The sequence below is a fragment of the Pogoniulus pusillus genome, chromosome 16 (assembly GCF_015220805.1).
Source record: "Pogoniulus pusillus isolate bPogPus1 chromosome 16, bPogPus1.pri, whole genome shotgun sequence".
Lineage (NCBI taxonomy): Eukaryota > Metazoa > Chordata > Aves > Piciformes > Lybiidae > Pogoniulus > Pogoniulus pusillus.
In genome coordinates, this window is record NC_087279.1 from 20,311,994 (window position 1) to 20,338,608 (window position 26,615).

Below are 26,615 nucleotides of genomic sequence, written 5' to 3' on the forward strand. Positions count from 1 at the left end.
GAAGGGTTAGGTGATAGGTTGGCTTCAATGATCCTAGAGGTCTTTTCCAACCTGGTTCATTCTGTGATTGTGATACCTTTTGCATTTCTGCCACTGCCATGTGTGGTGTCTGCTCCTTCAGAAACAGCCAACATCAGCCTAACACTAGAATATGACCATGCTTGCAGGACGTGGTCAGAGACCACAAAGCATTATCATTTGTCTGATGCTCTACATTTGCTCTAAACCACAATGTCAGCAAAGGCAATCTCCTGAAGAAACTGTGACAGCTTTAGAAAAGGTAAGGAAGAACTGCTAGTGCTACTCTATCTCTGCTTCCCAAGCTAATCTGTCATCCAAATTCACTGCAGTGTTTTCAAAAGACAGTCATGTCTGAGATCCAAAGGACTAGAAAGTGTTTGCCAGGAAGTCTGCTGGCACAGTCACTTGGCTTTGTAAGACCCCCCACCTATTCCCTGCTACATCTGTCTTCATAGGATCACAGATTTCAGGGGTTGGAAGGGACCTTCGGATCACTGAGTCCAATCCCCCTGCCAGAGCAAGAGCACACAATCAAGCACAGGTTGCATAGGAACACATCCAGACAGGCCTGGAAAGGCTCCAGAGAAGGAGACTCCACAACCTCTCTGGGCAGCCTGTGCCAGTGCTGTGGAGCCCTTACAGTAAAGAAGTTCTTCCTCATGTTGAGGTGGAACTTCCTGTGCTGTAGTTCATACCCATTGCCCCTTGTTCTATCACAGGGTGCAAATGAGAAGAGTTTGTCCCCTCCCTCTTGATCCTCAGCCTTCAGATAGTTATAACCATTGATTAGATCCCCTCTCAGTCTTCTCTTCTCCAGACCAAACAGCCTCAGCTCCCTCAGCCTCTCCTCACAGGACAGTGCTCCAGCCCCTTCATCATCTTCATAGCCTTCCTTTGGACTCTTTTGAGTAGATCCCTGTCCCTCCTGAACTGGGGAGCCCCAAACTGAACACAATATTCCAAGTGAGGTCTCAGCAGGGCAGAGTAGAGGAGGAGAACCTCCCTCCATCTGCTGGCCACACTTCTCTTAAAGCACCCTTAATATTCAGAGAATCATAGAATCAACCAGGTTGGAAGAGACCTCCAAGCTCATCCAGTCCAACCTAGCACCCAGCCCTAGCCAGACAACCAGACCATGGCACTGAGTGCCTCATCCAGGCTTTGCTTGAAGACCTCAGGAGCATACACTACTTGTTGGGTTCCTCTAGATTAGCAGATCTGAATTGACAGTTTTTGACAGAGCTGCTGAACTTCATGCATATGTGTAACTTCACCAACTTATGTCAGGTTACTTCTACCAACCCCTGTGTTTGAGTTGTGCTTTGTAATACATTAATGATGCATGCACAATGGGAGTATTGGTTTTGTTTTAAATAGAACTATTTCCACAGAAAGAAACCCTTCAGTAACACTTTCAGTAGAGAAGCAAACACATTTTTTAGGTTGCTAATAGTAAAATCTGGTTTAGTTAGGTACAAAATGCAGTCTTACCCATTGAGAAGAAAAAAAGGAAACTAATGTTTCAGGGTCCTGCCACTACAAATCTCTGTGATAATTGGGAAGTTATCATAGAATCAACCAGGTTGGAAGAGACCTCCAAGATCATCCAGTCCAACCTAGCACCCAGCCCTAGCCAGTCAACCAGACTATGGCACTAAGTGCTTCAGCCAGGCTTTGCTTCAACACCTCCAGGAGTGGTGCCTCCACCACCTCCCTGGGCAGCCCATTCCAATGCCAATCACTCTCTCTGCCAACAACTTCCTCCTAACATCCAGCCTAGACCTCCCCTGCCACAACTGCACACTGTGTCCCCTTGTTCTGTTGCTGCTTGCCTGGCAGAAGAGCCCAACCCCACCTGGCTACAACCTCCCTTCAGGTAGTTGTAGGCAGCAATGAGCTCTGCCCTGAGCCTCCTCTTCTGCAGGCTGCACACCCCCAGCTCCCTCAGCCTCTCCTCACAGGGCTCTGCTCCAGGCCCCTCACCAGCTTTGTTGCCCTTCTCTGGACACCTTCCAGCACCTCAACATCTCTCTTGAATTGAGGAGCCCAGAACTGGACACAGCACTCAAGGTGTGGCCTGAGCAGTGCTGAGTACAGGGGCAGAAGAACCTCCCTTGTCCTACTGGCCACACTGTTCCTGAGCCTGACCAGGATGCCATTGGCTCTCTTGGCCACCTGGGCACTGCTGGCTCATCTTCAGCTACTCTCTCCCAGCAGCCCCAGGTCCCTCTCTGCCTGGCTGCTCTCAGCCACTCTGTCCCCAGCCTGTAGTGCTGCTTGGGCTTGTTGTGGCCAAAGTGTAGAACCCTACACTTGGCCTTGTTCAATCTCATCCCATTGGCCTCTGCCCCCCATCCAGCCTGGCCAGGTCCTTCTGCTGGGTTCTCCTACCCTCCAACAACTCCACACCTGCTCCTAGCTTGGTGCCATATCTGTCTTAAGTTGCCTATTGTTGTATTTCAAATGCTTTAAACAATTTCAAATTTTGAGCATTCTTAAGTTTTTTTTTCCACAATCCTGCCACAAGTCAAGAAATATTCAATGCTAATTTATACATCAATAACTGTTCAGTGCTACACAGCTCCAGGTGCAAACCAGCACCTCTGAGCTGGAAAACTGAGTGCATATACAGAAGAAGAAGAAGACACACTCCCTGAAAAGAACACAGAGGATTCTGCTGCAGAGAAATGAAGAATTTTGGAAACCAGATTTTAATAAAAACCTGGGAAAATGCCATAAATATACATGACTTTGCATGGATTGAAAACCCTATTTTAAGAAGTATTCCAGGGCAATCTGGCAACACATTGATGGTTCTAAAAAATGCAAGCCATGAGCTGCACTGCATTATTCTCCTGGAGTGTTATTGTAGTTCCAAAATATCATTAAATCAGCACAAACCAACACTTATCATTTCCTGCCCATTTTTCACAGTGAGCTGCATTCTGACTATGAGTAATCTGTTAATATGTTCTTGGCCTCACAATCCATCAGAGTGACAGATTCATTCCATCCTAATACATAATATCTTCATTTACTGTATGCCCTACTGGAACTTTCTTTTTCTGCTAGTGTTAACCAGTTAGAAAAGCACAAGCAGATCTGCAGAATGCCTTTTTCCTGCCTCCAAACCACTTCAGCAAGTGCAGCCTGCCAAATACTGTACTTCTTTTGGGCTCCCTAGTTCAGGAGAGACAAGGACCTGCCAGAAAGAGTCCAGTGCAGAGCCATGAGAATGACTGGGGGACTTGAGCATCTCCCCTATGAAGAAAGGCTGAGAATCCTGGGGCTGTTTAGTCTGCAGAAGACTGAGAGGAGATCTGACACAAGCCCTATAAGGAGAGGTTGAGGGAGGTGGGGGTGTGCAGCCTGCAGAAGAGGAGGTTTGGGGTGACCTCATTGCTGTCTACAACTACCTAACGGGAGGCTGTAGCCAGGTGGGGTTGGGCTCTTCGCGAGGCAACCAGCAACAGAACAAGGGGACAGAGCCTTGAGTTGTGCCAGGGAAGGTCTAGGCTGGATGTTAGGAGGAAGTTGTTGTCAGAGAGAGTGATTGGCATTGGAGTGGGCTGCCCAGGGAGGTGGTGGAGTCGCTGTCCCTGGAGGTGTTGAAGCAAAGCCTGAATGAGGCACTGAGTGCCATGGTCTGGTTGATTGGCTAGGGCTGGGTGCTAGGTTGGACTGGATGATCTTGGAGGTCTCGTCCAGCCTGGTTGATTCTATATCTGAGGGGTGGGTGTCAAGTGGCTGGGGCCAATCTCTTTTCAGTGGTCAGCAGCAATAAGACAAGGAGCAACAGCTACAAACTGGAGCAGAGTTGGTTTCACCTCAACATGAGAAGAAACTTCTTTATAGTGAGGGTGACAGAGCCCTGGAACAGGCTGCCCAGAGAGGTTTTGGAGTCTCTTTCTCTGGAGGTTTTAAAAAACTTGCCTGGATGCATTCCTGTGTGAACTACCCTAGGGCATCCTGCCTTGGCAGGGAGGTTTGTCTTGATGATCTCTGGAAGTCCCTTGCAACCTCGAAAGTTCTGTGATTCTAATGGAGGTAGAGAGACCTCCCTAAAAGGTAAAATATTCAACATTTGAAATCAGTAACTAAAAAAGAGATTGTAAAAAGTGCAAGTGCAATTGTGAATGGAAGACCTGAACCTGCTTTTAAAGTCTTCAATCTGTAGATGTAGTGGCTTAGGTAATAGCCAAGAATAACAGAGGAAGTGTAAATGCTGCTTGTATGAGATACTTAGACACTGACAGGTGCTATTGCCAGTGAGAACAGCATAATCATGATGACTGGCATTAGGTTGAAGTTTGACCTGTCAATGCTCTCTCATTTTCCTTTCATTATCAAAGTTCCCATGAGAAATTCATGCAGGTTATTAAAAAAAAACCATACACAATCATCTGCATGAGTCTAAACACAGAAATGACCTGAATTTGGAGGTTGGATGGGTTAGAAGTGAACATATTGTTCTATGTAGTCAATGCTTGGTAGTTAAATACATGAAACTTCTGTCCTGGCTTCTGTTAAATGATTTTAGGATTGGAATTTACTTAAAGACTAAACCTCTAGCTCATCATCATGCTAGCTAGCTGGCTTGGTCATAAACTCAATATCCTCTAGCTCATCATCATGCTAGCTTGCTGGCTTGGTCATAAACTCAGTATCCTCTAGCTCATCATCATAGCCCTAAGCACCACATCCAAACCATTCTTAAACACATCCAGGGTAGGTGACTTGACCACTTCCCTGCCAGCTCATTCCAGTCCCTGACCACTCTCTCTGTGAAAAACTTTTTTCCTAATATCCAGTCTAAACCTCTCCAGTCTCAGCTTGAGGCCATACCCCCTTGCTCTGTCTCAAACTACCTGTGAGCAGAGCCCAGCAGCAGCCTCTCCACAATATCCTTTGAGGCAGTTGTAGACAGCCAAGAGGTCTCCCCTCAGCCTTCTCTTTTCCAAACTAACCATCCCCAGCTCCTTCAGTCAGTCCTCATCAGATTTATTCTCAAGGCCCTTTCTCAGCTTTGTTGCCCTTTTCTGGACCTGCTCCAGCACCAACACATCTCTCTCGTACTGTGGTGCTCAAAACTGAGCACAATACTCAAGGTGTGGCCTCACCAAAGCTGAGTTCAAGGGGCAATCACCTCCCTGCTCCTGCTGGCCACAGCATTTTTGATACAAGCCAGGATGCTATTGGCCTTCTTGTCTGCCTGGGCATACTGCTATCTCACATTCAGCTCCTGTCTATTACAGCCCCTAGACCCCTTTCTGCCAGGCAGCTCTCCAGCCACACTGTTCCATGCCTGTAGCATTGCGTGAGGTTGATGTGGCCCAAGTGCAGGACCTGGCATTTGACCTTACTGAAGCTCCTGCCATTGACATTGGCCAATGGATCCAATCTATCCAAATCCCTCTGCAGAGCCTCCCTACCCTCCTGCAAATCAACACTGTCACCCAACTTAAGGGGAAGGGTGGGCACCTGGGCCCTTGGAAACCCAGACAGTTCTGCTCTGTGGAAAATGTTGCATGCATAGGCAATATAAATCAAGGAGCCTGAATTGTCTGCATTTAAATAAGCTTCCAGTTCAGGAGGAGGATGGAGGAATAAATATGTATTTCCCTAGAAGGGAGGCTGGCTAGTGGCAGTCTGCTTTTCCTCTCCAGAAGCAGGAACAACACAACTATTTGGAAGCTTGCCTATTCTGTCAACTACCCTAAAATCCTAAGGCTCTAAAAGTTGTCAGAAGTTGGACTCAGATCTTGGAAGTTGGCTTGGAATGGAAGTTTCTTGTCATTCACAGACACTAGAGATCCCCAGGAGAAACCCTGGCAAAGGTCCACAGCAAAGGTTCAGCTGAATACTGAAGGACAGATTCCAATATTCTGTGAACAAAGGCTACTGGAGTTAGAAGCTAACACCTATCTTTTCCTTGCCATCTAAGAAAGCTTAGAGGCATGCAAAAGATTTTACTGTCTATTCCCCTAGCTGTAAATAGAAGCATGGTCAAGGAACTCTGCTTGAATGGCCCAGGAACATTCAGAAAAGGACAAACAACTAAACAGTCTCTCAGGGAAACAACAAAAATACTCTCTAAGGACAAACAAGAAAAGGTTGGGAGGTTGTTCTTCCCCTCCACCCCTTGGGGGGAGGTTACTCTGCCCCTGTACTCAGCACTGCTCAGGCCACACCTTGAGTGCTGTGTCCAGTTCTGGGCTCCTCCATTCAAGAGAGATGTTGAGGTGCTGGAAGGTGTCCACAGGAGGGCGACAAAGCTTCTGAGGGGCTTGGAGCACAGCCCTGTGAGGAGAGGCTGAGGGAGCTGGGGGTGTGCAGCCTGCAGAAGAGGAGGCTCAGGGCAGAGCTCATTGCTGCCTGCAGCTACATGAAGGGAGGCTGTAGCCAGGTGGGTTTGGGCTCTTCTGCCAGGCAAGCAGCAACAGAAGAAGGGGACACAGTGTGAAGTTGTGCCAGGGGAGGTCTAGGCTGGATGTCAGGAGGAAGTTGTTGTCAGAGAGAGTGATTGGCATTGGAATGGGCTGCCCAGGGAGGTGGTGGAGTCACTGTCCCTGGAGGTGTTGAAGCAAAGCCTGGATGAGGCACTTGGTGGCATGGTCTAGTTGACTGGCTAGGGCTGGGTGCTAGGTTGGACTGGATGATCTTGGAGGTCTCTTCCAGCCTGGTTGAGTCTATGATTAACAGTTTTGTGTTTAAAAACAGTCACCCAGGGAAAAAAAAGAAGCTAGAATCTCCTGTTAGCATAGATGCAACAGTGTGTTAGACTGCATTTGCCAGGGTTTATATCCAAACCCTCAGTGCCTGTGCTGTCACATTTTCCTGTTCTCAGATTCCCACAAAAGGGAAAGGCATTTACAACACTTATTTTAACAAGCTTTTGCATATGAGCCACTTGGTTCTAAACAACCTTTCTGCAGCTAAGCCTTTTACCATCACGATTAAAAATGGTAACCTTTCAAATGAGATGATTCCTGTGCCATTTGCTTCCTTTGTCATGTTCTTTCTCATGCATATTACAGCCTGACAAATGCAGCAGAACTTCACTAATTCAGATTAACGACTGGAAGACCTCTTGCAAATTACTCTATTTTGTGGATGAGTAAAGTAACTGAACGAGTACAATGATAAGCTAAAGTACATTTTGTGATACATTGCTCTTGCTCACTTATTTTGACAACTGTTGTGTAATTTTGTGTCATGCTTCATAATGTAGCACTGTCTGTCTTGCAGATGTAATGGAGTTGTATGACTTGATCTCACAATGAAGCAAAAATATGCTCCTTTGCAGTACTCAGTCTCTAAATGTGCTTTAAGTTACTCTGCTCTTTAAGCCTTTGCTTGGAAATATGGGAGATAGATTTTTGTGTCTAAATTTCACAGAATGACAGAAGCACAGAATTAACCAGGTTGGAAAATGTCTCTCACTGAGGCCAACCTAACACCTAACCCTTCTAATGAACTAAACCATGGCACTAAGTGCCTCATCCAGTTTCCTTTTAAACACCTCCAGGGACAGCGACTCCACCACCTCCCTGGGCAGCCCATTCCAATGCCAATCACTCTCTCTGACAACAACTTCCTCCTGACATCCAGCCTAGACCTCCTCCAGCACAACTTGAGACTGTGTCCTCTTGTTCTGTCCTTGATTGCCTGGCAGAAGAGACCAACCCCACCTGGTTACAGCCTCCCTTCAGGTAGTTGTAGACAGCAATGAGCTCTGCCCTGAGCCTCCTCTTCTACAGGCTGCACACCCCCAGCTCCCTCAGCCTCTGCTCACAGGGCTGTGCTCCAGGCCCCTCACCAACCTTGGTACTCTTCTCTGGACACATTCAAGCACCTCAACATCTTTCTTAAATGGAGGGACCCAAAACTGGACACAGTACAGGTGTGGCCTGAGCAGTGCTGAGTAGAGGGGCAGAATTTCACAGCAGGCATGCTGGAGTTCAGTGAATGCAAAGAAATGTTACAGCTACAATCCTATTGCACCATTCTGAGGTGAGTTTCATCTTGCTCAATTGCTCAAAGGACAATTGCATAAGGACATGTGTCAGCTATTGGAATGTTTATCATAGAATCAACCAGGTTAGAAGAGACCTCTGAGCTCATCCAGTCCAACCTAGCACCCAGCCCTGGCCAATCAACCAGACCATGGCACCAAGTGCCTCATCCAGGCTTTGCCTGAACACCTCCAGGGATGGTGACTCCACCACCTCCCTGGGCAGCCCATTCCAATGCCAATCACTCTCTCTGCCAACAACTTCCTCCTAACATCCAGCCTAGACCTCCCCCGGCACAGCTTGAGACTGGGTCCCCTTGTTCTGTTGCTGCTTGGCTGGCAAAAGAGACCAACTCCACATGGCTACAACCTCCCTTCAGCTAGTTTAGTTTTCCATCTGGGACAGATGAGAGTACTTGAATGGTAGTCCCAAAGCTGAACATACTTTTAGTAGCTGAGACTTTGCAGTGGATCTGTTTTTTTATGCTGGAATGGATATGATATGCAAATTTCAGGTGCCATGGTAATGGCAATGGCATTATTTATGGCAACAAAGATAATTCACAACAGAATGGTCAGCTACACAGAGAAAGAACCTTCATTGTACCTAACTAATATCCCAGAATTTTGTCAATAATCAGGTTTGAAAAGAAGCTAAATGTGCATTTAGTGTAAGGAGAATGTTTATCCATTTCATGATTCATTCTCTGAACTCCTGTGCAAGTCTATAATTACAAATCTACAAGAATCCTGTTGTTTGATAAAGTAGTCATTAAGGATGTAGGTTTGTTGTGGAGGCAGGGAATTAACGTGGCCCAGTCAGGAACAGATATAAAAATACAATTATTTTCTTTTCCTGAAACTTCTCCCCCCACAAAACTATATACAGAAATTAACTGAGTTTAATTAGCAGACTCAGTTTGATTCAGAAGGTCTTACAAGGATACTACAGATAAAAGTGGGTGGTTTAGAAGTCAGGGAATGGAAAAGGCTATGCTATAACACAGCTTTTCCCCACCATTAATCAGGCTGAGCAGAAAGTTTACTTACAGGTGGGCAAAGCTGTCTGAGAGAAAGGGTGGTCCAGATGCTTGTCAGGAGAGCCCTGCAGAGGGACCTGGCCAGGCTGGATGGGTGGGCAGAGGCCAATGGGATGAGATTGAACAAGGCCAAGTGCAGGGTTCTGCACTTTGGCCACAACAACCCCAAGCAGCACTACAGGCTGGGCACAGAGTGGCTGGAGAGCAGCCAGGAGGAAAGGGACCTGGGGGTACTGATAGACAGCAAGCTGAAGATGAGCCAGCAGTGTGCCCAGGTAGCCAAGAGAGCCAATGGCATCCTGGCCTGCATCAGGAACAGTGTGGCCAGCAGGACAAGGGAGGTTATTCTTCCCCTGTACTCAGCACTGCTCAGGCCACACCTTGAGTGCTGTGTCCAGTTCTGGGCTCCTCAATTCAAGAAAGATGTTGAGGTGCTGGAAGGTGTCCAGAGAAGGACAACAAAGCTGGTGAGGGGCCTGGAGCACAAATCCTATGAGGAGAGGTTGAGGGAGCTGGGGCTGTTTAGCCTGGAGAAGAGGAGGCTCAGGGGTGACCTTATTACTGTCTACAACTACCTGAAGGAACATTGTAGCCAGGTGGGGGGTGGCCTCTTCTCCCAGGTAACCAGCAACAGAACAAGGGGACACAGTCTCAAGTTGTGCCAGGGTATGTCTAGGCTGGATGTTAGGAAGAAGTTCTTCACAGAGAGAGTGATTGGCATTGGAATGGGCTGCCCAGGGAGGTGGTGGAGGCACCGTCCCTGGGGGTCTTCAAACAAAGCCTGGCTGAGGCACTTAGTGCCATGGTCTGGTTGACTGGCTAGGGCTGGGTGATAGGTTGGCCTGGATGATCTTGGAGGTCTCTTCCAACCTGCTTGATTCTATGATTCTATGATTGAATGGGAAGTGCATAGCTAAGGCTTGAAACACTGCATGTCACCTTGCTCTGGCTCTGTAGCCCCTGCAGTCAGTCTGTCTCCTTTCATTAACTGCTGGTATGCCTTGCAAAGCAGCATGATGTGGAGGTGATTTGTACTGCAGTAGCAATATTCTTGGCAGACTTACGACCTTTACCCAGTGGAACCACTGGAAAATGAGGCTAGCTGGGTGTTTTTATTGACTGCATTTCCATTAGCTTCACAGGTGCTTTCTTTCCTGCCTTGTTCTTTTATCTTATTATGGACAGAAGCAACATTTACTGGACAACAGCATCCACATTGCTCTCTTTTCATTTCCCAGAAAATAACACTACTACCCTTTTTAAAGTTACTAGAGACCTGTCAAATTCTCTATCACTCTTTACAACAAACTATTTGCTGCTTCACTATGTGCATCACACAACTGTGTTGCTGCCATGACATTTATATCCACTCATCTATACAGAACACACCAATTTGTCACTTATTCTGTGTTTCCCTACACAGCTACAGTAGGCTCATGCATTCCTTGTTGAAATTTGCCTTAAAATCAGTTTAGGAATGAAGTTAGAGAATTACCATTAATTTTATCTCCCTCTCATTTAGGTACCCACCCTCTGTGAGAAACATTATAGTGTCTGCTATTACAAATGAAAGATAATGACGTGAATAATGGTATTCAAGTCACATCAGCTCCACTCTTTTATGTCATGATGCAAACTGACCTCATAATTTTGTCATCTTCTGTATTTACAGCCCAATAATGCTTTACAGGCAGTTCAGAAGGGCTACTGAATTTATGAGGCACTTGCAAGTCAGGTGTTTTACAAAGACTTTTGCATGCATTTCCAGAGAGGTTTTAAGCCTACTGTGTGTATTGGGTTTAAATGGCACAAGAACCAAGTCACAGAATCATAGAATCAGTCAGGGTTGGAAGGGACCACAAGGATCAGCCAGTTCCAACCCCCTGCCATGGCCAGGGACACCCTACCCTACATCAGGCTGCCCACAGCCTCATCCAGCCTGGCCTGAAGGGCTCCGCAGCAGGACCTTGACCGCCTGGACAGATGGGCAGAGGCCAATGGGATGGGGTTCAATAGCTCCAAGTGCAGGGTGCTGCACTTTGGCCACAACAACCCCATGCAGAGATACAGGCTGGGGTCAGAGTGGCTGAGAGCAGCCAGACAGAGAGGGATCTGGGGGTGCTGATTGATACCCGCCTGAACATGAGCCAGCAGTGTGCCCAGGTGGCCAAGAGAGCCAGTGGCATCCTGGCCTGCATCAGGAATGGTGTGGTCAGCAGGAGCAGGGAGGTCATTCTGCCCCTGGACTCTGCACTGGTTAGACCACACCTTGAGTAGTGTGTTCAGTTCTGGGCCCCCCAGTTTAGGAGGGACATTGAGATGCTTGAGCGTGTCCAGAGAAGGGCGACGAGGCTGGGGAGAGGCCTTGAGCACAGCCCTACGAGGAGAGGCTGAGGGAGCTGGGATTGGTTAGCCTGGAGAAGAGGAGGCTCAGGGCAGACCTTATTGCTGTCTACAACTACCTGAGGGGTGGTTGTGGCCAGGAGGAGGTTGCTCTCTTCTCTCAGGTGGCCAGCACCAGAACAAGAGGACACAGCCTCAGGCTGCGCCAGGGGAAATTTAGGCTTGAGGTGAGGAGAAAGTTCTTCACTGAGAGAGTCATTGGACACTGGAATGGGCTGCCCGGGGAGGTGGTGGAGTCGCCGTCTCCGGGGCACTTCAAGGCAAGGTTGGACGTGGCACTTGGTGCCATGGTCTAGCCTTGAGCTCTGTGGTAAAGGGTTGGACTTGATGATCTGTGAGGTCTCTTCCAACCCTAATGATACTGTGATACTGTGATACCTCCATTGGAACTGGATGATCCTTGAGGTCCCTTCCAACCTAAACCATTGTATCATTCTATGACAAAGAAGTATCTGAAATGTTCTGTGCTCTGATCCCTTTCAACACACACACATTGTCCACTTAAAATCTGGACAGGTGAAATCCCACATTACTGACACCAACTGGAAGTGAAACAAGACTGCTCTATAAAATAAGTACATGTCTTGTTCAGGCTGTTAAAAATTGACAGTGATGGTAGGGTTGCACAGTTGCAAGGCAGTTCTGAAACAATTTTGATTGCCTCAGTTTGATTATTTCTCCCCAGCCTCTCCCTTTGTCTTCATCTCACCTCATATTAAAGTCACAGGGATTTTGTTGCTGATTCCATACAAAACAGATCAAGCTAAAAACCTGACAGTCAGAATATAGTGGAGGCAGGATCCCTTTGAACTACTGCAGTGCTGTAATACCAGCTCCTGACTGGGCTTGCTATTGGAAAAAATATGTCTAAATAAGAAACATTAAAATGTTTTGTAACAAATGGATTCCCTGGCACCTAGAGTCGTGTACAGAATCCTAATTCTAAGCCTTCAAAGCAGAGATGGAGAGAAGGAGAAAGAAACAGGTGAGTGTCTGTGTGTTAGATGAGGAAGAACTGCTGAATCATCCATCAAAGCAGATGCAGAAGCAGGGCTTATGTCACTTACTTTAAATTCCACCCCCTACTCTGCTCTGCTGAGACCCCACCTGCAGTACTGCATCCAGTTCTGCAGCCCCCATTACAAGAAGGATGTGGAGATGCTGGAGAGTGTCCAGAGAAGGGCCACGAGGATGCTGAGAGGGCTGCAGCAGCTCTGCTGTGAGGACAGACTGAAAGAGTTGGGGCTGTGCAGGCTGCAGAAGAGGAGGCTCCCAGGTGACCTTCTTGTGGCCTTCCAGGATCTGAAGGGGACCTCCAAAAAAGCTGGGGAGGGACTTTTTAGGCTGTCAGGGAGTGACAGGACTGGGGGGAATGGAGCAAAGATAGAGGTGGAGAGATTCAGAGTGGAGGTGAGGAGGAAGTTGTTGAGCATGAGAGTGGTGAGAGGCTGGAATGGGTTGCCCAGGGAGGTGGTTGAGGCCCCATGGCTGGAGGTGTTTAAGGCCAGGCTGGCTGAGGCTGTGGCCAGCCTGATGTAGGGTAGGGTGTCCCTGGCCATGGCAGGGGGGTTGGACCTAGCTGATCCTTGTGGCCCCTTCCAACCCTGACTGATTCTCTGATTCTAAATACACAATGGTACATCCAAACCATGCAGAATTCAGTTCTGCGTTCCAGGACAACATAGACACATTGCAGACAATGACTACAATGAGCAACAGCAAAGCCCTCTGAGAGGAGGTTGCAATTGAAAATGAGATTTAAGATTAAATCAAAGAATGTCACATTTAATATTCAGAACACTCTAACTGAATCCTTAGTGCCTGGGCTATTAATGGAATCTTACCATGGGCTGGAAAGAGAAAGCTGGCTCCTTTCTTCCTGATAGTGATGCTCTTGACTGACACACTGTGGAAAACAAAAAGTAATAGTGAGAAGATATTTTTTCTGCAAATATTCTCTCAGGGTGTTTAGAAGCATGTAAGAGATCTACACACTTGCAGCTTCTGCTATTAGAATTTGACATCCTTTTTTTGCTTTCTTACCTGTGAAATTTAAAATGGATATTTACAGCCTAACAGTGCAAAAGTACAACTTAGCAGGGGATTTTCTCTATGTGGAAATCACAGAACTTTAGAGGTTGGAAGGGACCTCCAGAGAGCATAGAGTCCAACCCCCCTGCCTAGGCAGGATCTCCTAGTGGAGTTTGCACAGAAACACATCCAGGTGGGTTTGGAAAGTCTCCAGAGAAGGAGACTCCACAACCTATCCAGGCAGCCTGTTCCAGGGCTCTGTCACCCTCACTGTAAAGAAGTTTCTCCTCATGTTGAGGTGAAACCTTCTCTACTCCAGTTTGTAGCTGTTGCTCCTCGTCTTATTGCTGCTGACCACTGAAAAAAGATTGGCCCCAGGCACTTGACACCCACCCCTCAGATATTTCAGAGTCACAGAATTAGCCAGGTTGGAAGAGGCCTCTAGGATCATCAAGGCCAACCTAACACCTAACCCTTCTAATTAACTGATGCATGGCACTGAGTGCCTCATCCAGTCTCCTTTTAAACACCTCCAGGGATAGTGACTCCACCACCTCCCCGGGCAGCCCATTCCAATGCCGATCACTCTTTCCATGAAGAACTTCTTCCTAATGTGCAGCCTAAACTTGCCCTGCTGCAGCTTGAGGCTGTGTCCTCTTGTTCTGTCCCTGAGTGCCTGGGAGAAGAGGTCAACCTCTGCCTGGCTACAAGGTCCCTTCAGGTAGTTGTAGAGTTGTAGAGAGTCTCCTCTGAGATTCCTCTTCTGCAGGCTGCACACCCCCAGCTCCCTCAGCCTCTCCTCACAGGGCTGTGCTCCAGGCCCCTCATCAGCCTTGGTGCCCTTCTCTGGACACCTTCCAGCACCTCAACATCTTTCTTAAATGGAGGGGCCCAGAACTGGACACAGCACTCAAGGTGTGGCCTGAGCAGTGCTGAGCACAGGGGAAGAAGGGTACCCTGGTACCCTTTCTGCCAGTTTCATTACTGCCAGCCTGGACAACCAGCAACAGGCAGTAATCAGAGGGATGAACTACCTTGGGCAGCCTCCTTGTGATATTCTGTACCCAGGCCCCAGGGAGACAACAGACCTCCCTGTGGGATGGGTCTGGACAACATAAAGTTCTCTGCATCTCTTGAACTGGGGAGCCCAAAATTAGACACAGCTCTGTCACCTTCATTGTAAAGAAGTTTCTCCTCATATTGAGGCAGAACCTTCTCTGTTCCAGTTTGTAGCTGTTGCTCCTTATCTTACTGCTGCTGACCAGAGATTGGCCCCAGCCACTTGACACCCACCCCTCAGCTATCTGCACACAGAGCTGAGATCTCCTCTCAATCTTCTCTTCTCCACACTAAACAGGCCCAGGTTTCTCAGTCTCTCTTTGTAGGGGAGATGCTCAAGTCCCCCAGTCATCCTTGTGGCTCTGTCCTGGATTCTTACCAGCAGTTCCCTGTGTCTCTTGAACTGGGGAACCCAAAATTGGACACAGCATTCCAGGTGTGGTCTCACTAGGGCAGAGCAGAGGAGAAGAACTTCCCCAGCCCTGCCAGCCACACTTTTCCTGAGGCACACCAGGATGCCATTGACTCTCTTGGCCACAAGGGCACATTGTTGGCCCACACAGAACTTGATGTCCACCAGCACTCCACGGTCTTTCTCCATGGAGCTGCTCTCAGTATCACAGTATCACAGTATCATCAGGGTTGGAAGAGACCTCACAGATCATCAAGTCCAACCCTTTACCACAGAGCAGTGGAGATGCAAGCATGTGTTAAGAACACTTATGCAATTTAGTACATGGAATGCCAGAAAGAAATACTAAACAAAGAAAGCAATTGCTCTTTTTTTATAGAAACCAGTATGAAAATGAGGACGTTCTCTTGGTTCCAGGAAGTGAGAAAGGATGTAAAATATATGTTCAGGATGAATGACATCCTAATTACTGCCAAATATGAGTCACTGCCTGGTGGTGAATAGTGCAATTCCCAAATGATGGCTAGTGGAAGCCTGAGGATGAGGCAGAAAGGGAATTAGTCAGTCTATGAACCAGAATATCTGTCTAAATAATTTTTAGCCTTATTTCATAGTAAAGGACAGTCTGCCTCACTTTTGCAATTTGACTTGATGTGAACAGATCCCTCCAGGGATTGTCAAACTGAGCTCTCAGCTGGAATAACTCTGGGTTTAAATATCACTCCTCTTGTCTGTCAGACTTCACTTCTGCCAGATCATTTTTGTCTTCAGTAGCTTCTTTTTTTCTGAAGCATCACAAAGGAGGCCAAAAGACCTTCCATAAATTAGATAGGAACCTGCAAGTACCCTTTCAAATATTCTGCAGATCAAGGATTATGTGACTGAATTTATACCTCAGAAGTTGCTTGGGGAACAAGTTAATCTCTTTTCTGTGAGTAGTCCTTACTGGAAAAAAACAGATCTTAGTGGTGAGCATAATTTGGAGTCTGCTAACGGAGCATTCTGCCACTACAAGCTTCTAGGATATAGCAAAGAACAACCCAGGAAAATCTTCCTTATGCTCTGCATATCTGACTGAGGGACCAAGTTTAATTTTCAAGTATAATGAACCTTAATTCCCACTCCTGAATTCCTGCTGACAAGCACTGTCCAAACGGCAGGACATTAGCTCCTGGCCTGCAGGCTCTCTGAAGTTTCTATCTTCTGATGCTTCCCTCTTACATATGATCTTTCTCCAGACTGTTTTGTATTATATCTGAAGTGGTGTTCTAAGTGTGGCAACAGCTACCCAAGAAGTTGAATGTGCCAATTCCCTGACAGAGTGGGAAGGCCTTACTGGATCTCTAGAATAAAGCAAGGCATTTGGGTGGAAATATTGTGTAAGCTTTTCCAGTTTTCCTCAATAACATGGATACATGTCAGTAAAACTTACACATTATACTCTGCAACAAAGAGAACTGTGTCTTTCTTCCCAAGCACACTCACAATGCCAAGCACAAATCCAGGCTGGGCAGTGAGTGGCTGGAAAGCAGCCCTGAGGAGAGGGACTTGGGGGTGCTGCTAGATGAGAAGGAGCCAGCAGTGTGCACTTGCAGCCCAGAGGGCCAAGCAGAGCCTGGGCTGCATCAGGAGAAGTGTGGCCAGTAGGATGAGGGAGGTGATTCTCCCCCTCTACTCTGCTCTCCTGAGACCCCACCTGCAGTACTGCATCCAGTTCTGCAGCCCCCATTACAAGAGGGATGTGGAGATGCTGGAGTGTGTCCAGAGAAGGGCCACGAGGATGCTCAGAGGGATGCAGCAGCTCTGCTGTGAGCACAGACTGAAAGAGTTGGGGCTGTGCAGGCTGCAGAAGAGGAGGCTCCCAGGTGACCTTCTTGTGGCCTTCCAGGTTCTCAAGGGGGCTACAAAAAAGCTGGGGAGGGACTTTTGAGGCTGTCAGGGAGTGAGAGGACTGTGGGAAATAGAGCAAAGCTGGAGGTGGGGAGATTGAGATTGGACGTGAGGAGGAAGTTGTTGAGCATGAGAGTGGTGAGAGGCTGGAATGGGTTGCGGAGGGAGGTGGTTGAGGCCCCATGGCTGGAGGTGTTTAAGGCCAGGCTGGATGAGGCTGTGGCCATCCTGATCTAGGGTAGGCTGTCCCTGGGCATGGCAGGGGGGTTGGAACTGGCTGATCCTTGTGGTCCCTTCCAACCCTGACTGATTCTATGATTCTATATTAGTGCAAAGCTAACCTGGAATTTCCTAGACCTTAAGATTTAAGAAAACCTTCAGTCAAAGTCTTTTATAATGCTTAATTTCTAAACACATTTATGTCAGTGATTTGGAATTGTGCCTCACACACTTTACAAGGGTTTACAATTCTTCAAAGAGGAAAAAGAATCCATTTTAAACTAGAAGGGTGTTTTTTTTTGCTGTTTATAACTGATAGCTATGCTGGGTCATGTCATGGATAATATTCAAAGTCATTTTATTCCTTTCAGGCTGCTGTAGTTTACAGCAGTTGCTAAACAACTCACATTTCAACAATTTCACCTGACAGCACATATTCAGTTCTTGGTAAACTATCACAAGATATAAAAATAAAGTTTTATTGTATCTGTTTCATAGTTGTTTGGAGGACATCTGTTCTAGCTGCAACTTAGCCATAGGATTGATCTATATGCCTTTATATTCAGAAGGGTTTCATTAGAGTCAGCAACATGAGAACCACAGAATCAAGAATGTTCAATGAATCTGGCAATCAGACCAACAATGACATGTGATGAAACAAATAAACTCCTTAAAAAGCTCTTTTATATATAAAACACTGCTTTGATGCACAGATTCACTACCTACCACGATTATATCCTGCCCTGCCTTGCAAAACACCAACATGAAAGATACACAAAAAGCTGCCTTCTGGTGGTGCTGTTGCCATAGATTCCACTCAGGAATGAAAAATGCTGTATGAAATGAACAAAAAATTAGGAATAAAAATACTCTTTACTTATGTTTGAAGAACATAAGAGGAGGCAACAGATACTACTGATGTAAGATACAACCTGGAAATACATGTAAGCATGCAAGTTTAATCATGACAAGAATTTCAAGCTGTCCTTAATTTCTCAAACTGCAATATGAGGATCATTTCTGTTTCTCTTCCATGTACTGTACTGCTAAAATTCTTTTTCCTGTGCAGCTGGAAGATGGCTACAGGCAGAGATAAACTTCTTTTTGTTCAGTCTGTACAGCTGATTTGGAAGACTGATCTTTTGTAGACTCTCTTGTCTCAACTCAGATGATGGTGGTACTGAAAATCAGTGACAAAAATGATTTGCTTTTATTCTATAGGTTTCTTTTTCACACAGTCTACATAAGGAATGAATATAGGTATAAGGAACACTTCTGGTAAAAAACACAGGCTCAAGAAATGGTGACTTTGCTCAGGCTGTGGGATGAAGACTGAGAGTAGCTCTAAAACTACAGGCTCCAGAAATGGTGACTTTGCTCAGGCTGTGGGATGAAGACTGAGAGTAGCCCTGAAACTATAAGCTCAAGAAATGGTGACTTTGCTCAGGCTGTGGGATGAAGAGACTGAGAGTAGCCCTAAAACTATAAGCTCAAGAAATGGTGACTTTGCTCAGGCTGTGGGATGAAAGGATTGAGAGTAGCCTCCACTTTTCCATCACCAAACAAAACTGCAAGCTCGATCAGTCTGGGAGAGACTCTGCTGCACAGAAATGCTTCAACATGCCCTAAATAAGCACTGGCAATGTTTATTTCTAAACATCAGCTACTCTTCTGCTACTCTCCTCTCTTGTGAGACCCTACTTGGAGTGCTGTGTCCAGCCCTTTGAACAAGAAAGACATCGAGCTGTTGAAGTGGATCTCTGCTGATTGCTTTTGCTATTTGCTAGTTGACCAGTTCTAAAGTCATTCAATATCAATATTGCTTTATCAATAGACATGGTGGACTAATCAACACAGTGCTGGTACAGAGTCCCTTTTGTGCAAAGGCTGTTAGGAAAAGCTACAGCTATATTACCATTACAATTTAAATGACTAGCCTATTACAGCTAAACACTTCCTTAGACTGATTCTATTACTCTGAAGCTACAGAAGCTGATCAAGGCAGCAAGATCAAAGAACTGCCTTTGCAGTCACAATGTGCTTCACTGAATACTGGAGCAGTTCATTTTACTTGAAAAGTTCATTTTGGCTTAGTGATGTAATTTGTATTAACCAAACTGACATGTCTAAATATTCATACCAATTTCCTCATAATTAAACTATTCAAAAATTAATGAGACTGCTATTCTCTTTATTTAATTGAGTTCCATTTGTCCAGCCTTGCAGCTTTACACTATGCTTGAGTCTATTTAGTGAGTACTGAGAAGATGCATTGGAAACAGGATGAAATCAACTACATGTGTAATGTTTAAGTATCTCAAGTGGTTAAAACCACAGAATCACAGGATTAATCAGATTGGAAAAGACCTTTGAGATCATTGAGTCCAACCTGTTACACAATGATATCTAATCACCAAGTGCTACAGCCAGTCTCACTGCATCTCCCTATTTAAGTATGGGCTATGGATGGTTCCAGTGTTAAGGAAGGAACTAGAGTGTCATAGAATTATAGAATCAACCAGGTTGGAAGAGACCTCCAAGCTCATCCAGTCCAACCTTGCACCCAGCCCTGTCCAATCAACTAGACCATGGCACCAAGTGCCATATCCAGTCTCACTGCATCTCCCTATTTAACTACAGGCTATGGATGGTTCCAGTGTTAAGGAAGGAACTAGAGTGTCATAGAATCATAGAATCAACCCCATTGGAAGAGACCTCCAAGATCATCCAGTCCAACCTTGCACTCAGCCCTGTCCAATCAACTAGACCATGGCACCAAGTGCCATATCCAGTCTCACTGCATCTCCCTATTTAACTACAGGCTATGGATGGTTCCAGTGTTAAGGAAGGAACTAGAGTGTCATAGAATCATAGAATCAACCCCATTGGAAGAGACCTCCAAGCTCATTCAGTCCAAACTAGCACCCAGCCCTAGCCAATCAACCAGACCATGGCACTCAGTGCCTCATCCAGGCTTTGCTTGAACACCTCCAGGGATGGTGACTTCACCACCTCCCTGGGCAGCCCATTCCAATGCCAATCACTCTCTCTGGGAAGAACTTCTTCCTAACACCCAGAAAATCAACTAAAGTTTCTCTGCTATCCCATATCATATTACTCTGTAGACCAAGTTCTTATTTGCACTTACCAACACGTTTTCACACTTGAAACCCTCATTTCCCAATGTACCACAAACTTCCAATGCTGTGCTGATAATACCCCTTGGGAGACTGCTACTGCAGTCCCCTGTTTGGGCCCCAGAGATCCCTGGAGGTAATTTGCACTTAACATTGTAGAGCATTTGCACTGCAACAGTTCATATTGAGGCAATACAGCAGTGTTTACTCTGGATCTGCCTCCAAGATTTGTGCTGTGTACCACACTAACTGCTTATGATTGTTTCACCTAGAATAAAACTTCTCCTGCTGATGTGCTGGAGAGCAGCCCTGAGGAAAAGGACCTGGGGGTCTGGGGTGATGAAAAGCTCAACAGGAGCCTGCAGTGGGAGTGCAACCCAGACAGCAACCCTGTGCTGGGCTGCAGCAAGAGCAGTGTGGGCAGCAGGGCAAGAGAGGGGAGCTTTTGCTTTGCTCTCCTCAGACCCCACCTGGAGTCCTCTGTGCAGTTCTGGAGCTCCAGCAAAAGAAGGACATGGAACTGTTTGTGCCAGTCCAACGGAGGCCACCAAGATGCTCAGAGGGCTGCAGCAGCTCTGCTATGAGGACAGGCTACAAGAGTTGGGGCTGTGCAGTCTGGAGAAGAGATGGCTTTGAGGAGACCTTGGAGTGGCCTTCCAGTATCTGACAGGGCCCTACAGGAAGGCTGGGAAAGGACTATTGACAAGGTCTTGTAATGACAGGATGAGGAGGAATGGGTTTAAAGTGGCAGAGGGGAGATTCAAACTGGATGTTAGAAAAAGGTTCTTTACAGTGAGGGTGGTGAGACACTGGCACAGGCTGCCCAGGGAGGTTGTGGCTGCTCCCTCCCTGGAGGTGTTCAAGGCTAGGATGGATGAGGCTTTTTCTAGTGGGAAGTAAGGGGTTGAAACAAGATGATCTTTGAGGTCCCTTCCAACCTAAACCATTCTATGACTCTGTAAGTGGAGTATGGCTTCATCTAGTTTCACAGCAGCTCCCTGCAAGCACCTTTACACAGCTGCTGAAATGCTCTTCCATGATTTCAGTTTTCAGTACTGTTTGGTAGACCATAACAAATATTCCTTTGCCTCTTTTTTAACAGTACTCTGTCACCTAGTGCAGCTGTGTGTGATTCTGTACCACTTTGTACCAGGACAAATAACGATACAAGGTGTAAAATAGAGAAGGATCACACAGTAAAGTGCTCAGACCTGCTGCAGCTTTTTGCTGCTGTTCTCCTGCTTCAGGCCTTTAAACAGCTTTTCAGTAACAAGACTTTATCATTGTAAGAAGCAATTATTTTCCATTACTGACTGTGCAATGCAGTTGCTGACTGGTATAGTTTGGTTTCATTCATCCTGGAACTATTTTTAAGTACTATATCACACACCTGCAGGTTGTCAGCCACTATTGTGACAAGCTGTACAGCCTACATGATTATTCAGGATTCTTGGAAGGCATATACACATATAATGGAGCTGCTCTTTGTCCTCTGTTAGAAGTGCATGAGTTTTTGCTGCCTGCTTTACTTGGAAAGTTCTAAGAAACATTTAGTAATGATATCTTGCATTTCAAAGCTACTCAAAGGAATGTTCATAGTTAAGAAAGGTAAGTCTCAGAACTGATAGAAGCTGCATCCAGTTCTGGAGCTCCCATTACAAGAGGGATGTGGAGATGCTGAAGCGTGTCTAAGGAAGGGCCATGGGGATGCTCAGAGGGCTGAAGCAGCTCTGCTGTGAGGACAGATTGAAAGAGATGGGGCTGTGCAGTCTGCAGAAGAGGAGGCTCCCAGGTGACCTTCTTGTGGCCTTCCAGGATCTGAAGGGGCCTCCAAAAAAACTGGGAAGGGACTTTTCAGGCTCTCAGGGAGTGACAGGACTAGGGGGAATGGAGCAAACCTGGAGATCAGGAAATTCAGACTGGACATAAGGAGGAAGTTGTTGAGCATGAGAGTGGTGAGAGGCTGGACTGGGTTGCCCAGGGAGGTGGTTGAGTCCCTGTCCCTGGAGGTGTTTAAGGCCAGGCTGGATGGGGTTCTGGCCAGCCTGATGTAGGGTAGGGTGTCCCTGGGCATGGCAGGGGGGTTTGGAACCAGATGATCCTTGTGGTTCCTTCCAGCTCTGACTGATTCTATGATTCTACACAGAGAAAATACTGTGGATGTAGACTTACAGGTGAGAAACAAGAGTTCCAGGTTGCTGTGTCATTGCTAACGTTGCAGCTATCTGTCTGTGAAGCGCTCAGCCCATGTGAGATCTCAGTTTCTTGTAATTCTTCCTTTTGCTGTCTCTTCATGCTAGCCAGCACCTGTAGCTCAGCTGAACTCTGTCCATCTGACTGGTACTTTTTCCAGTCATACTCCTATGAGATAAGAAGGAGAAGTCAACAATAGAGAGAGGATCACAGAACAGAATACAAGAATGAAACAGATACCTTGGTGAATCTCTTGGGGAGCCTTCCAAAAGCTAAGGCTACTGAGAGAAACAAAATATTTACTGGAAAAAATTACTTAAGATTTCTGTTCAGCTACAAAGATCAAGCATATTTACACACAGTATCAGGGAAGAAGAGAAATGCAAACACTGCTATGGACCAGAACCTGGATCCAGGCTGTTTGGTGAATTTGCTGTTTCGCTGCAATTAAAAACAGAAGATAAAAGCAGAAGTTCAAAAATCCAGCAGCTAAAACTGCTTAAGCATTAAATGCAAATCTTGAAATAAACCAAATCACACAGCACAGTGTCATAAACATCATCAAATTAACATTTAGTTATTTGTCAAGCACAGCATAAAATTTCTCTGAAAAGCTACACATGTCAGCACTAAAGTGTAAAACTTGTTTTGGAAGCTGGTGAGGGGCCTGGAGCACAGCCCTGTGAGGAGAGGCTGAGGGAGCTGGGGGTGTGCAGCCTGCAGAAGAGGAGGCTCAGAGCAGAGCTCATTGCTGTCTACAGCTACATGAAGGGAGGTTGTAGCCAGGTGGGGTTGCTCTCTTCTCCCAGGCAACCAGCAACAGAACAAGGGGACACAGTCCCAAGTTGTGCCAGGGGAGGTCTAGGCTGGATGTTAGGAGGAAGTTGTTGTCAGAGAGAGTGATTGGCATTGGAATGGGCTGCCCAGGGAGGTGGAGTCACTGTCCCTGGAGGTGTTGAAGCAAAGCCTGGCTGAGGCATTTAGTGCCATGGTCTGGTTGACTGGCTAGGGCTGGGTGCTAGGTTGGACTGATCTTGGAGGTCTCTTCCAACCTGGTTGATTCTATGACTCTATGATGCAAGAAGCCATTCTGCAGTACTAGTGAATTTGTTTAAAATCAGTATTTCATTTTGTAATTAAAAGCTTATCTTGTATTTTTTCTTTGCATATCCTCTTCTTATGATAAAGTATTTTTATTAAGTGCTTAAAACTTATGCCAGATTCAGAAAACCTGTTGATGAAAGGATTTTTTTCCCCCTTATATAATGACATTTGCATTCTTCTAGGTCCAAATGATTTATTCTGAATTATTTGAATGTAGTTATATGTGCAGCAAACTTTAATTACCAGCTATCTAAATGCTTACCATATTACCCAGAGGGCTCTACTTCCTTCTTAATTAAAAATATTTGAACTTAATAATAGAGTGCTCTATTAAAACATGAATAAAACATTGCAAGCAAGCAGGTCCTTAAAGTGTACTAAATAGTTAGCAAATCGATTGCAGGAAGAGTTGGTTATGCAATTGTTTTTTCTTTACCAGTCCTCTGTAGGAGTAGATTAGAAGAGACTACTCTGTAAACCCTCACTCTAAGACCTTTTCATATGAAACTATGCTTTCAGTGTTATCTCACTGCAGTTAACAATATTCTAGAGGCTGAGGGAGCTGGGGGTGTGCAGCCTGCAGAAGAGGAGGCTCAGGGCAGAGCTCATTGCTGGCTACAAGTACCTGAAGGGAGGCTGTAGCCAGGTGGGGTTGGTCTCTTCTGCCAGGCAACCAGCAACAGAACAAGGGGACACAGTCTCAAGTTGTGCCAGGGGAGGTCTAGGCTGGATGTTGTCTAGGAGGAAGTTGTTGGCAGAGAGAGTGATTGGCATTGGAATGGGCTGCCCAGGGAGCTGGTGGAGTTGCTGTCCCTGGAGCTGTTCAAGCAAGGCCTGGCTGAGGCACTTAGTGCCATGGTCTGGTTAATTGGCTAGGGCTGGGTGCTAGGTTGGACTGGATGAGCTTGGAGGTCTCTTCCAACCTGGTTGATTCTGTGACTGCGAGAGATGTAAAACCCAAGCCCTACACTGGTACCCACGTCAGAAAGAAGCACTGAAGCATCAGCAGCACACCAGATGTGCATTTCTCTATCAGAAATACACATAAAAGCTGACCTTAACAATTTCCTAGGGCTATTCTTTAATCTGACACCCATTTTGAATTGCTCTTCCTAATCCAATGTCTAGATTACTATATCCACAGTTAACTGCAATTGGTCATTCCTCAGAAGCCACAGTAGGTTCAGCATGATGACCCTGTCCCAGCAGCAGCAGCTTCGTCCCATGGAAGCCATGGCTCCTGCTTCCCCTTTCACAGATGCTGTCAGATTCATGGTATTAATATTCATTGTATCAACAGGTAATTAAATCTCTACAGACTGAAATTCCTATAGCAGAGCCACAGCACATCCCCTGACTGCAGCATCCTACAGCAGACCCACAACACATCCCCTGACTGCAGCATCCTATAGCAGACCCACAGCACATCCCCTGACTGCAGCATCCTACAGCAGACCCACAGCACATCCCCTGACTGCAGCATCCTACAGCAGACCCACAGCACATCCCCTGACTGCAGCATCCTACAGCAGACCCACAACACATCCCCTGACTGCAGCATCCTATAGCAGACCCACAGCACATCCCCTGACTGCAGCATCCTACAGCAGACCCACAGCACATCCCCTGACTGCAGCATCCTACAGCAGACCCACAACACATATCCTAACTGCAGCATCCTATAGCAGACCCACAACACATCCCCTGACTGCAGCACCCTAGAGCAGACCCACAGCACATCCCCTGACTGCAGCATCCTACAGCAGACCCACAGCACATCCCCTGACTGCAGCACCCTATAACAGACCCACAGCACATCCCCTGACTGCAGCATCCTAGAGCAGACCCACAGCACATCCCCTGACTGCAGCACCCTATAGCAGACCCACAGCACATCCCCTGACTGCAGCACCCTAGAGCAGACCCACAGCACATATCCTGACTGCAGCATCCTATAGCACATAAGGCAAGCTCCAAGGATAGGAAACATAATAATGATGGGAGGCATCCACTTCCTTCAGGCTAATGAGACATACAGCAAGTTGTGAGGTGTTTCTGTACATGTTTTTCCAAAGAATATAGAATTGCTTCTACTCATGAAAAGGAGAAGTGTCTATTCTTTTAGGCCACAGCAGTGTGGTGCAATCCCTGGTTCAAGATATTATTATCCTAAACCCACTCTTACACTAAGGATCATGCAGTAGTTGGAGTCAAAACAACCAAATAACCTGGGTAAAAATACCCAATAATGTTTTCACAAAGTAGCAATGCTGGGACTAAACACCATAAGACTCCCTGACTGGTAGAGAAGGCAATTGAAAGGGAATGTGATATACAGCCATCAAATATTAAATGGTACAGGTTAATAACAACAATCACCACCACAATAAAAATACATGTAAATATTACTAATAACTGTAATAATAATATGATAGAATCATAGAATGGTTTAGGTTGGAAGGGACCACAAATATCATCCAGTTCTAACCCCCTGCCATAGGCAGGGACACCTCCCACTAGAACAGGTCACTCAAGGCTTCATCCAACCTGGCCTGAAACACCTCCAGGGAGGGAGCAGCCACAACCACCCTGGGCAACCTGTGCCAGTGTCTCACCACCCTCACTACAAAGAACTTCTTTCAAACATCTACTTTGAATCTCCCCTCTGCCAGTTTAAACCCATTCCCCCTTGTCCTGTCATTACAAGAGCTTGTTAGTAGTCCTTCCCCAGCCTTCCTCTAGGCCCCCTTCAGATACTGGAATGCCACTATAAGAGCTCCTCAAAACCTTCTCCAGGCTGCAGAGCCCCAACTCTCTCAGCCTATCCTCATAGCAGAGCTGCTGCAGCCCTCTCAGCATCTTGGTGGCCTCCTCTGGACTGGCTCCAACACTTCCATGTCCTTCTTGTGCTGGGGGCTCCAGAACTGCACACAGGACTGCAGGTGGGGTGTGAGGAGAGCAGAGCCAAGGGACAGAATCCTCTCCCTTGCCCTGCTGCCCACACTGCTCTTGCTGCAGCCCAGCACAGGGTTGCTGTCTGGGCTGCACTCACACTGCAGGCTCCTGTGGAGCTTTTCATCACCCCAGACCCC

The 26,615-nt window shown here is 46.6% G+C and overlaps 1 protein-coding gene across 5 annotated transcripts in view; it reads right to left on the reverse strand.

Moving 5' to 3' along the window:
* CFAP20DC (CFAP20 domain containing) overlaps positions 1 to 26,615 on the reverse strand; it is a 91,036-nt gene that overhangs the window by 11,345 nt on the left and 53,076 nt on the right. For all 5 annotated transcript variants that reach the window (XM_064156958.1, XM_064156955.1, XM_064156956.1 and 2 more), the window contains 2 exons: positions 22,399 to 22,587; positions 13,323 to 13,384 (listed from right to left, as the gene is read on the reverse strand). In XM_064156958.1, coding sequence (XP_064013028.1) covers positions 13,323 to 13,384; positions 22,399 to 22,587 — 251 coding nt within the window. The remainder of the gene's footprint in view (positions 1 to 13,322; positions 13,385 to 22,398; positions 22,588 to 26,615) is intronic.